Source organism: Pteropus vampyrus, unplaced genomic scaffold, assembly GCF_000151845.1.
Source record: "Pteropus vampyrus isolate Shadow unplaced genomic scaffold, Pvam_2.0 Scaffold303, whole genome shotgun sequence".
Lineage (NCBI taxonomy): Eukaryota > Metazoa > Chordata > Mammalia > Chiroptera > Pteropodidae > Pteropus > Pteropus vampyrus.
The window spans coordinates 1,853,383-1,865,691 of NW_011889084.1; the positions used below are offsets into that span (position 1 = coordinate 1,853,383).

Genomic DNA, 12,309 nt, shown 5'->3' on the forward strand with positions numbered 1-12,309 from the left:
CCTATCACCAACCGGTGGGAACTCAGGGAATCTGACAGCAGCTGCCCCGTCTCAGCTGGCCCTGGAGGAGGGAGCAGGGTGTGCATTTCAGGACAGAGCCCAGGCTCAGAGTATATTTTGTAAATATGTGGCATAAGTGGCATTGTAAAAAAATGTTCAACCTCGATAGTAATCAAAAATGCAAATGAAAGCAAGGCAGAGCCCTGGAATAGGCAGATTTTTTGTTTTGAACAGCAACCTGCAATATTGGTGGCTTGCAGCAAGACAGGCCCTTGAAGAAGTGTGGCTGGGAGGGCAAACGGGTGCTGACCTTCACAGAAAATAATCTGTTCCATTTCTAGGAAGTCTGACCTAAAAACGAATCAGATTCAGACAAAGGTTTATGTACAAAGATAATTATCAGAGTCATTTTGCAATAACTTGAGAGCACCTAACAGCCCAGTAATTGGGAAATGATTAAGTTCTGAGTGCTATGCCATGATTTAATGATAACGCTATTGAGAATTGTGACATGAAAAATGCTATTTAGGAGAAAAACAAAGCAAGATCTAACAGTTTCATATATTTGTTCCCAAGTATGTAAGTTATTTTTTTGAACTACAATAAAGTAACAAAAGCTATAACTTGCTGGTGGGGTGAATGATTATCTTCATATTCATTTTCTAAATGAATTATTACCTCTACTAACATTATATTTAAACCTGGAAATTAAAATGGCAAAAAGCCAGCATGATATTTTCTAAGAAAATAAAGCAAGTGAATGAAGGAGACAGGGTCCATGAATTGGAGGGATATATAAAAAATAAACAGGTTTGGGGAGAGATGAATTTCATTTTGGACCTAAGGTGTTTGAGGAACCTGTGAAGTCCAGTACAGATGTATAGAGAGCTGCTTCGAGCTCAAAAAAGGAAGTTGGGGCTCAAGATGTAAAAATCTGGAGATCTTTGCTGTAGAGGTGGGAGTAAAGACACCTACTGTTCATCCCCAAACATGAGGCATCTTCCTTGAAAAGATCAAAGAGAACTGGCTAGGCTGAAAAGATGTACTGTCATTTTTTGTGCTTTCGAAAACTGTTCTTAAAAGACTGAGGTAGTACTCAGACATATGAAGTAACACCAGAGTTCTCATCGTGAATTTAGAAGTGTTTCTTTTTGGCGGGAAAAATGCAGAGCACTGCCAGAACCTTCCAAGATTGCTCAGCTGCTGGAAGATGTGAGACTATTTAACCTCCTCTTCCCTAAATTTTCTTTAAAACAATTTTCTCCTCCTCTGCCCAACATCTCATCTCATGCATCACTGCGACTGCTTCTGTTCTAGCATGCTTACACTGGCCCTCTCCCTCTCAAATCCGTATTGGGTACTTACCTAGAGAAGTGAATGTGCCAAGCACCCTGGGAGCAATAAAAGCTACAGCCCAGTTGGAGAAATAAGAGCCTACTTAAGTAAAAATGAGCATACTACAAAACTAGTTAAATAAAAGGATTCCAATAACAGTTCACCTGCCCCACCTGCTCTGTTGCCATTCCTTTGCAAAGTCCAGGTGTGAGGAGGGTCTGCCCACACTTGCCAGCAGGCTTTGGGTCCTACTTTTGCTCATGACAAAACTGGAAAGCCCTCATAAATAGCCACCCTGGAGGCACTCAGGATCTGTTGCATGTGATATGCTGTGTCATCAAAAACACTACTACACCCTTGTGTTTTAGAAAAACTGTATATTTGTACATACATACATACACACACACACACACACACACACACAATCTGGAAAGGTAAACAATAAAGTATTCACAGTGGTTATTTTAGATGGTGGGATTATCAGTGTTTCTGATTTTCTTCCTTTTGGCTATTACACTGTCTACTTTTCCAGATCAATCACCTTGCTTTTCTCATATGAGTTCATTTTAATTAAAACAAAAGTTCTGACTTTTTTTTTCTGCAGGAGCTAGTAAGAGTAAAGTAAGGGTTCGAGTTTAAATACCTGTTGCTCGAACAAAATACTTCACAACCAAAGAGACCACAACCACAGTAAGTCAGAGAAAGGATGTCTTAGTTCTTTGCTCACTGGGACTGACAAGGTGACCTGAGTTATGATTAGGTCAATCTTTCCAAACCTTGGTCTCTCCATTTTTAAAATATGCACATACTTGTATCCGCCCCATTTCCCTGACAAACATAATTTACCAAGGTGTGGCAGATATTTAGAGCACTTCAGTAGAGGCCTTATGAGAAGCCAGTACACTACCAGCCAATGGTTTTCAAACATCCTAGCGAGAAAAACTTCCAATTAATATCAGCACCATAGATATGCCAAGAAAAAACCTTCCACTAGAAGCTTAATAAAATCTTTTTGCATAGTGTATGAAATTCAGAATTAAACATGTTTTCTACTAAGTAGTACTTGAAAAACATATCATTTAGATACCCAAAACTCTATACTTTGTCAAAAGAAAAACATCAGTTTTATTCTACTCAGGTACCATTGAATGATGTATTTCACAATTTACATTTAGGTTTCTTTCCTCAATTCCTATTCTGGAAAAAAAGGAAAAGAAAGGAATTGAAAAAGAACTAAAAGCCTTCCTTTTAAAAAATGAGATGCAGAAAAAGGGGACTGGCTTACCTACACATTAGCAAATTAAAATTTATTATCAATTTGTTAGTTTGTAAAATATCAACTTATACACACACACCAAAGTACATTATAAAGTAACAAGTTTAACTCTTCTACCAGTTATTCTGTTTCCGAAAGCAAATGACCTGCAAACTGGATAACACTGGATTACAAGTGTCACCGAAATTACTTTGGAAACAAAATCACAAATCTAACAGCACACGCTGCAACCAAAACCTTTTCTATAGATCTGAAAAGTCTTTTGGACGTATTCGTTGGGCATCAATTATCAGGCAAGGGGGAGGCTCCGACCTGCTGATATTCTGCTCTCTTTCCCGCAGGTCAGCACGGCCAGGTGCGCCATCCAAGTCTTTCAGTTTGGAAACGCGCATAACCGCAACATAAACGGTCAAATATGACGTCAAAGCCTCGCTGCCTGCCCTGTGGACATCCTTTTAAGTTCTTGCTCCGTGGGCAGCCTGAGTTCCAGTTTCCTCAAAAGGATCGCTGGGCTCCGGCTCCTCTTCTTCTAACACCTGTCTCAACCATCCGTCCGCGCTGGTCTCCTGCCTAAAGAAGCACCAAATGACTAGAATCATGAGGGACAAGCTGAAGGGCAGCACCTTCCACCATGGCCGCTGCTGATCCCTTCCCAAGGAATGCTCCACCGTCCAGCGAGACGGGTTGGCTTTGCTGAAGGAAAACAGAATGGGGCGGTTGGGGTCATCCTCTTCCTCGCCCTCAACCCGGGTCTTGGCCCGAGGCGGGCCACCGGGCGGCAGATGCAGGCTTCGGGGAGCCCAGAGCATGAACTTCAGCGCCTGGAGGGCCCTGGAAGAGAGAGAGCAGTGAGTGCGTCGCTATCCGCGCCCGCCCTAGCACCGCCTAGACCGCGCCGGGGCTCACCGTGCTCGGGGTACACAGAGGACACGGCTCATCACCACTCCGACCTCGCACTGCGCCCGGCGCACCGCAATTTATCACTTCCGTCGCGCGAAACCGGAAACCGGAAGCCGTTCCAGGTCTCGGCTCACGACTACAGAACGTGGGTTCACTTGCGCAGCGGAAATGACACATATTCTCTCCGCGGCCTCTTCTGTCGTAGGCCCGGTCCCAGCGGGTTACAGCGGCATGCTGGGAAGTGTAGTTCCATACTGGCCGAAGGGGAATTACCGGGCAGGTTTCTGAGCTGCTTTCGGCTGGCGAGAAGAGGAATACGGGTGTTGTCCTCCTGATGCAGGACAGAGCAAATGTCCCAGAGTAGGAGGGAGACTAAGCCTTGCACCTAAAGAATAAGAGGATCCTTTGGTGGAGAGCGTGGAAAGAGTTCAATACACATGTCAAAGTTAGAGTCAGAAGAAAAGTTTATTAGAAAAGGGATAATACTCCACAGAGTGTGGTCTCCTCTCAGAGACAGAGAGAGGGACGGTGAAACAGAGTAAAGTCACTGAGCAGGATGTGGAAAGGCAGTGAGTAGGGGCACTGAGAGGGACCCAGAGGGACAGAGACAATAGAGAGAATGAGGACAGTGAGAGAGACAGTAAAGGCACTGAGAGGGATCCTGAATGTTCAGGGAATTCAGTTTATATGTCATTCTTTAGTTCATGCAAGTTATAGTTTAAAAGACTTTGTTTACCCATTTCTTTTTATAAGAATGTACAGTGAGGAAGGGGAAGAGTATGTAGCGTGAAAAGGTAAGAATGTGTAGAGCGAAAGGCCTGCTGGCAGTTACCAGCCTTTAATCCATAGGTTCCCCATAGTTTTAGCCATAGAGAATGACACTGTTGATTCCTGTTTCCCCTTCTCAGATGTGGGTAATGGATTGTTAGCAATCCCAGAAGAACTCTTTCTTTGTTTTAAAGGTGTCCTCCTGGCCTGGCTTCAGGGCTGATCAGCATATTGCAGCCTCTGATTGTGGTTTGATTAACCCCTTAATTCTCTTGCTTCCTCCCTACATTATTCTGACAAGATGGCCTCAGAGCGGGCTTCCCAGCAAGCTGGGCTAGTCCGAGAGATCAGCTCCCACTGCCCACACCCTGCACCTCTCTTACTGTGCTGGCGCAGCCCCTGGACGCCTTTTCGGAGTGGCCTTGCAATGCCCCATTTTGCTCTCTTCATGGGACTTTAAGCCACGGGAATCATCTTGTCCCCTCAATTAGCGTTCCCCACTAGGACGGAGCTCCGCGAGAACAGAACCTGCCCACAGGTTGTCCCCACTCCGGCATGAAGCACTATAGCTTCATGCCGGAGTGGGGACAAGTGCTGCTCTGTGACCACAGGCTCACACACACTGCCTGGTGCTTTCTGTTGTTCTGTGCTGTGCACGAAATGATGTGTCTACACTCAAAGCTGTTCAGGCTGTGATGCTGGCCAAACCGCTCTATGAAACAGGCATTTTCCCTGCACTGCTGAATCACAAGGCCTTAATCGCTCACCCCATGCAGCACAGCAACCTACGCCTCTCAAAGGGAAGCTGTCTTGCACTCGGACGTATTTCCCTCTACTGGCCAGCAGAACAACATGTGCACAGCCTAACATTCATTCTGTTTGTCAGTTGAGGCTGCAGTGTGCTCCCATCTACCTTCAGGAGTCAGGCTGGGATGGTGTACCTCGGGCTGTACCCGGATTCCCTGCTCTACCTTGTTCCCCAGTTGGCTTCATAGGAAAGCTGCTGGAGCTTTCTCTCCCTGAATCTGCTGGGCCTTCCTGTCTGAGGACCACGTAGGGGTCCAGGCATCATCACAGACTCTGTGGAGTTGTGTGTGTGTGTGTGTGTGGGGGGGGGTGATGTGGAGACAAAATCGGATCATGAAGTCACCTTGTCAACTAATATGCTGCCTCCACAGCTCAGCATCTTTGCTTCTGGGGTGTCCCTTTCCTGTGCCTGCTTCCTGGCAGAAGAAACACCAGACTTGGGACCAGTTCTGTGACCCCAGGAACTCCCGAGACATAAGAACAAGGGTGATGGGCTGAAAGTATTCTGAACTCAGGAAGGCCTGGGGGTCCTCTTCACCCCAGGAAGCCCAACCCCAGACCCCGGGCACCTGCTCAGCTCCCAATACAGGAGTGTTCAAAACTGCTATGTCAACAGAGGCACCTGTGTGCCCAGATCCTCCTTATTGGGCCCTGCTCCACCAGTTCCACTCCAATACCCCACCTAGAATCACTGCCAAACCAACTTGCCCACAGGGAACCGCAGGAGCACTCACTGTGGGTGGGAGGAGGGGGAATGAAGTGCAGGGAGGATGGGCCAGAATCATCCTGGTGTGTGGCCTGGAGGGCTTCCTGGAGGAGGTGGAGATCAAAACCCCTGAGGTTAGGGGTGGAGCTGTTGACTTGGCTGATGCAGCCACCTGGTTGGAATGCTTTGAGGTATTAGGGCATAAGCTACCTTAGGATAGCTGAGTAGGGGCAGAGCTGGGAGACTTAGGCAGGATGTGGGGCTTCACCTGGGGAGGGGCCACTATGCCATCTTAGTCCTGATGTCTGCCTTGAATGGGTGAGAAAAACAACGTTTTGGATGGGTGACTTAACTCCTAGAGTCTGCTTCATCAGCTGTAAAATGTTGTGCTTCCTTAGCAGGCTGTTGCTAAGATTGGTTCTGTGTCTAGGACACCTTTGGTGGGTTCCGGGACAGCTGTTACGATTGATAACCAGATGACATGGAAACGTCCGTTCTTCCATCCTGAGACAGTGGAGGGCACCTTTACTGCCACCAGGTTCCTGGGGCACTCCGAGGCCAGGGTCTGGGAGGAACAGTACATGACCACAACAAGAATGAGCAAACTCATGTGTTCAAATGTCCCTTATCTGGACTCAGGCCCTGTTGTCACTTGGTCTCCATTGTAAATGAAGGCATGATACAAAGGACATAGGTTTGTAGTATTAAGAGGAGGGTGGCATAGTGCTCACAGCCGGGTCTCGTGTTGGACATAAACTGTCAGAGGACATCAGCATTGGATCAGGCTGCTCCATGACCATGATGGCTCCAAAAGAAACATGACCCCTCTATGATCACATCTGAACACAGATGAACATGGACATGACCCTATCCTCGAAAAGGACCAAACACCCATGTCCCGGCTGAAGGAGGGACAGGTGTCCTTTACCAGTCATGTGGGAGCCTCACCTCATTGGCCTTCCTTTTGATGAGTTAAAACGCTGCACTGGGATGAATAGTGTCCCCCAAAATTCACATCCACCCAGAACCTCAGCGTGTAACCTTATTTGGAAATAGTCTTTGTAGATGTAATTCGTTAAAATGGGGTCATACTGGATGGTGAATTTAGGGTGGTCCCTAAACCCAATGACTGGTGTCCTTATAAAAAGAGGATAAAAGGCAGAAGCACATAGGGGGAGAGGCCATGTGGAGAGGGAAGCAGAGACTGCAGTGATGTGGCCACAAGGCAAGGAACACCAAAGATTGCCAGCAACAACAGAAGCTCAGAGAAAGGCCCAAGACACTCTTTCCCTGGGGACTTCAGAGGAAGCACGGCCCTGCCCACACCTTGATTTGGGGTTTCTGCCCTCCAGAACTGTGAGAAATCAACTTTCTGTTATTTTAAACCACCCAGTTTGTGGTCCTTTGTTAAGGAAGCCCCAGGAAATTGAGAAAGGCACTCAGTCACAGAGTCACACTTCTTCCTGACAGCATACGGCCCAGGGAAAAGCCCCTTGCCCAACACTGGCCTGAACCCACAGCCCTTTCTAACACCCTCCTACTGAGATACCTACGTCTCTATGCTGCATGTTCTTCGTGGCTGCGAGGAGCATAAAGCCACCTTATTCAACCACAGGTGTGTTCCTGGTGACTTTGGCAGGAGGGCAGCATCAGGCCCAAATGCTATGGTGTACTTGACTCTTTGATGCAGTGGGGTCCAGAGACGGCAAAGCCACAACTGGATACATCCGGGGGGCCCTGTGTCTCTGGGGCCTTCTCCTCCCTGATCCCAGCAAGCCCAGCCGGGCACTTGGTGACAGGTGCCTGGCACTGCCAGCACTGCCTACTCTTGTCCTAGCCTCCCTCCTCCCCCCAGGACATAAACTAACACCTCAGCTTTCATTATCTCAAAGCACACAGAGAAACCTCACATGAGGCCTAATGTCCCACTAATGGGCAGGGAGGCTGCAGCCCTTGTGTGCCCAGTGCTGGGAGTAATTCACTGTAGCGCCACTTGAGAGCTGACATATTGGAGCTATTGATTTTCCCTGGGAAGATCAATATGGGGTGTGTGGGGACGGGCAGGTCCACCGCCTTCTGCAGGGCAGAGCCTTTTTCCTGGGGACTGAAGCCTGACAACAGGGGTGGGGGCTGGCGGGGATAGGATGGGCACAGAGCTCTGAAAGGCCTGATACTGCCCTAAACAGGAGGCTGGCTGGGACCAGATGCTGAGACATATGCTCAGGCTCCAGGCCTGGCAGCCTGAGTGCCTCAGCCCCCAGCCCCACTCCAGGGGCCCACTGGGCGGCAGGGGGCTTAGGAGACTCACTCCACCCAACACTGGCTGGACATGTGTAGGCAGTGATTCTAGCAGTGATTCAGTATGTCTCTCTACTGATCCAGGGTCCCCCTCAGAGTGCCTCACCAGTAACAAAAGACAGAGTTCAGCCTCCAACTGCCAGACTCCAGGGTTCATCATGAACACGGCTCAGAGGCAAGGAGGAAGATAATTCATTGACACCTAGGAAGCCCCCTGATCTGCTTCATAAATCCCTCTCATGCCTGTGCCGCACTTATACCCTTAGACGGTGCCTTGTTGGGCCCCATCATTGATTTCTGGGACTGTGCAAGAGCACCCTCCCCAGTCTCGGGTCTGAGGCCGCCCTTATCCAGATGCCTACTCTACACCTATGTGCTCTGGCTTCTCCCCCATTCTATAAGTCTCTGTCCTAGATGGAGTTTTCCTCCTTGGTCTCTGGTCAGGCAGAAAAAAGCACTGGGATTATGACAGCAGAGAAGGACAAGGATCTGGCTGTCTATAGATAGTATTCCTATGGCTGACACGAGTGAACATTTCTTTAGTGGGCCACTTGTGGGACCCAAAGCCCCTGATAAGGTTCTAGCATCACTGACCGGGGGCCCTGAGATAGAGGCCAGGAAGAAAAAGTAGACCTGTGGGGTAGGGGGTGAAAACAAGAGCCCTCAGGAGGGAGTGGGCCTTGGGAGCGATAACCGTCATGGGCCCTCCTCCCTATGAAAGCTCCATCCTCAGATTTGGTTCCAGTGACAGAGGGAAGAGTTGAGTGTCTTGGCTCCCTGAGGCGTGGAGGAAGGTCCAAATTCCACAGCCAAGCTATGAGGTCCTGCAGGCCACCCAATCCCACTGTCCAGCCAATGCTTCCAGCTGTGTTTCCTTTTGCTGCTAAAACAAATGAACAAAATTGAGTGGTTTAAAACAACACCGATTTATTACAGTTCGATCCAAAATGGGTTTCCCTGGCTGGAAATCAAAGTTTCTGCTGGAATGTGCTCTGGAGGCTCCAGGAGAGAATCACTTCCTTGCACTTTCTAGATTCTATAAGCTGTTTCATTCTTTAGTTCAGTGGTCCCCAACCTTTCTGGCACCAGGGACCAGTGCTCCTATGAGAGTCTAACGCCTGATGATCTGAGGTAGAGCTAAGGCGGTGATGCTAGTGCTGGGGAGTGGCTGCGAATATAGATGAAGCTTCGCTCACTGGCTGCTCGCCTCCTGCTGTGCAGCCTGGTTCCTAACAGTCTACGGACTAGTACTGATCCATGGCCTGGGGGCTGGGGACCCCTGCCTTAGCTCATGGCCCTTTCTGCTTTCAAAGCCAGCAGTAACCCTGCTTCTGTTGTCACATCTCCTCTCTGACCCTTTTGCCTCCCTCTTACAGGGATCCCTGTGATGACATTGGGCCCTCAAGATAATCTAGGATTATCTCCCATTCAGGGTCCTTACCTCCATCACTTCTGCAGAGTCTTTTTGTCATGTGAGGCGACATATCTAAATTTCCCAGGGATTAGGGCATGGATGCATTGGGCCATCATTCAGTCCACCACAAAGGTGCCAGCTCCTGGAGGTCTGGGTCTTTTCCAGGCTGTCCTCTCTGCAGGAACACCTTCACTTCCCACAGCTTGGTGAGCTCCTGCTCCCATCAGTACTCCACGAACGACCTTCTCTGGTCACAGGGGCCAGGACCTTCTCGAGGGCAGGGCTGCCTTTCTCAGTGCCTCTACACCCAGTGCCCAGCCAACACCTGGCACAAAGGAGGGCCAGAAACCAAGCCTAAATGCCCTCTTGGGGCCTCCATCCAGACTGTACTCCCGTCTGGCCCCTCAGCTGCTGGGCTGAGCGAGGTGGAGTCCCTAAACATGCAGATCCTTGCCCCTGGCCTTTCTTGACCAGCAGCAGGGGGCGCTGTGGCCACAGTCTGGGCAGCTGCTGAGGGAACCCTGGGGTCTAGGGACTGATCATGTCTGAGGAGCTCCCTGAGCCAGCAGGGGGCAGGAGCAGTACCTGGGCAGGGAGGGAGCCTAGGGGCCTGAGCAGCCCTAAAGCCACCTAGGACCCAGCTGTCGTAGCTGACAGCTGGGCTACGCTGGGTCAAGGAGCCAGCCGTGGCTGGGGCAGGACCACCCCACAGCCAGGACCTGAACAACAGTGTCATTGGACCCCAGAGTCTCAGAGCAGAACTGTGGCCATGCCTGAGGTCAGTCTCTGGGAGACCAAGGTCCAAAATAGATGGACTCATAGGACTGATCCCAGCCAGATGCCCCTCACGTGGGGCATGGCCTCACCCCAAGGTAAGCTGAAAGGGCCGTATTGACCAATTGTATCCATAGGCCTTATGGAGGCCTGGCCTATGACACATTCATCCCCTCTCCCTGCAGCCTTCCCCTCAGGCCTGCAGGAGCTCTACCCCACTGCCCTCTCCCCAGTCCTACCCCAAGCAAACAACATTGGTAGCCTCTGAGACCCACTCACGGCAGGTCACCAGCCTGGCTCAGAGTGGGTCCTGTTCTTGGGAATGGAACTTTTCATTTTCTTTTCACTCTTCCAAAGCCAGGGTTCCTGGCTACAGGCCAAGCACTGAGCGCCTGCGTGGGGCCCTCCAGATGCCAGAGAAATGACTAGCAGCAATCAGCACTGCAGCCCGCACTTGCAGGAAAGGCCTAGGTGTCACTGGGTGGATGAGGAGTCATCCCCAACCTGAAGGGGGTGAAGCCTGGAGCTGAAGAGCAAGGACCCAGGAAGGGGTGAAATAGCATCTGTTACCGGTGGAAGAGTAGTCCCCGCAGGGGGGAGATCGAGGACCATGAATGACGATGGGGCCGAAGGGCCAGGCACACACCACACTGAGAGGGGGCTGCTGTCCTGTCCTCAGAACTTGGACCACGGGCATCTTTGGGAGCCACAGGGGATGGGACTCGCGAGTCTCCCAGCTGGCACCACATGGGCTGTTCCAGGGGAGCAAAGCACCAAGCAGTTGCCACAATGAAGTGGGGGCCAGAAATGGAGGGCCCTTACTGGACTGAATAGTGTTCCCTAAACTCAAGTGCACCTGAACATCAGAGTGTGACTTTATGTAGAGATCGGAGTTTTGCAGATGTGATCAAGTTAAGGATCAAAAGTCAGGCTAGAGCGGGGTGAGCCCTGATCTATTGACTGTGTCCTTGTAAGATGAGGGAGACGTGGATACAGGCACTCAGGGGAACGGCTGAGTGACCATGGGGCAAAGGTTGGAGGGATGCAGCTATAAGCTAAGGAATGCCAAGTGTTGCCAGCTGATGACCCCAGACTTCAGGAGAGAGGCATGGGACTGATTCCCCCTAGAGCCTCCGGAAGGAACCAGCCCTGATGACCCTGGATTTTGGACTTCTGGCCTCTAGACTGTGAGAGAATCCTTCTCTGTTGTCCTCAGCTGCCCTGTTTGTGGCGATTGGTTACGGCAGCCCCAGGATACTCGTGCAAAATCACGGGACTGGGCCACGTAGGAGGGGGGCCGGGGAGGGAGGGGGTTGGCAGGGGCAGACCCTCTGGGGTCCTGCCTGTAGTTGTAACCCATCGAAGAAGCACAGTGAGGAAACCCACCACCACCCCAGGCAATTTCCACAAGGCTGGCGGGGCTACCAAGCCCCCCAAAGGAAGGCGTGGAAGCCAAAAAGGGAACCAGAGAAGGTGCTATCTCAGTCTGGACCCTGGGGACAAAGCCCTGGGGGCGGGGGGTGGGGAACTGGAGTTCAATTGTAGCTCTGGAATGGGCAAAGGCTCAGAGGTCCCCACTAGCATGAGCCCCACACCTGGGCCCTGGCTGGAGATCCCTGGCCTCCCTCCCTTGGCCTTCTCAGATGCTGCTGCTGGCCCAGAGTCCCGTTCACTCAGACACTGCACAAGCAGGATGTCCTCTAGAGAAGGCTACTCCAGAAGTCAAAATAGCATGAAATTTAATTTTCCACCTATTTGACAAGGCTTGGTTGGGCCCCAATCAGCAGCAGAGATAAGGGTCCTCTGCCGAGTGTGAGCCAGCTGGGCGCTCTGCAAACACTCTACGGTCCCCAGGCAGGCTGAGGCTCCCCCCGCCAGGCTCTGGTTGCCCGGCGCTAAAGCAAACGGACTCTATTTGCCCAGTCTGTGATGACAATGCAGTCACCAAATATTTGCCAGTCCAGCCGGCTGCGGAGCCTGGCTATAAATGCTTGAGCCCAGGTGGAGGTGGGCCTGCCCAGCAGAGCTGGA

General features: G+C 50.6%; 1 protein-coding gene across 1 annotated transcript; it reads right to left on the reverse strand.

Moving 5' to 3' along the window:
* Positions 1 to 1,695: 1,695 nt before the first annotated feature.
* On the reverse strand, positions 1,696 to 3,642 carry CUNH16orf91 (chromosome unknown C16orf91 homolog). The gene is made up of 2 exons (XM_011376836.2): positions 3,518 to 3,642; positions 1,696 to 3,442 (listed from the first exon to the last, which is right to left on the reverse strand). The coding sequence occupies exons 1-2, from the start codon at positions 3,547 to 3,549 to the stop codon at positions 3,067 to 3,069; spliced, it is 408 nt and encodes a 135-aa protein (XP_011375138.1). The 5' UTR covers positions 3,550 to 3,642; the 3' UTR covers positions 1,696 to 3,066.
* Between the last annotated feature and the right edge of the window lie 8,667 nt (positions 3,643 to 12,309).

Excerpts from the sequence above, each read along its gene's own strand:
- CUNH16orf91 (XM_011376836.2), bottom strand. The coding sequence starts at position 3,549 with ATGAGCCGTGTCCTCTGTGTACCCCGAGCACG. Across the intron at positions 3,443-3,517 it reads CTCTGTGTACCCCGAGCACG|GGCCCTCCAGGCGCTGAAGT; the intron begins GTGAGCCCCGGC and ends TCTCTCTTCCAG.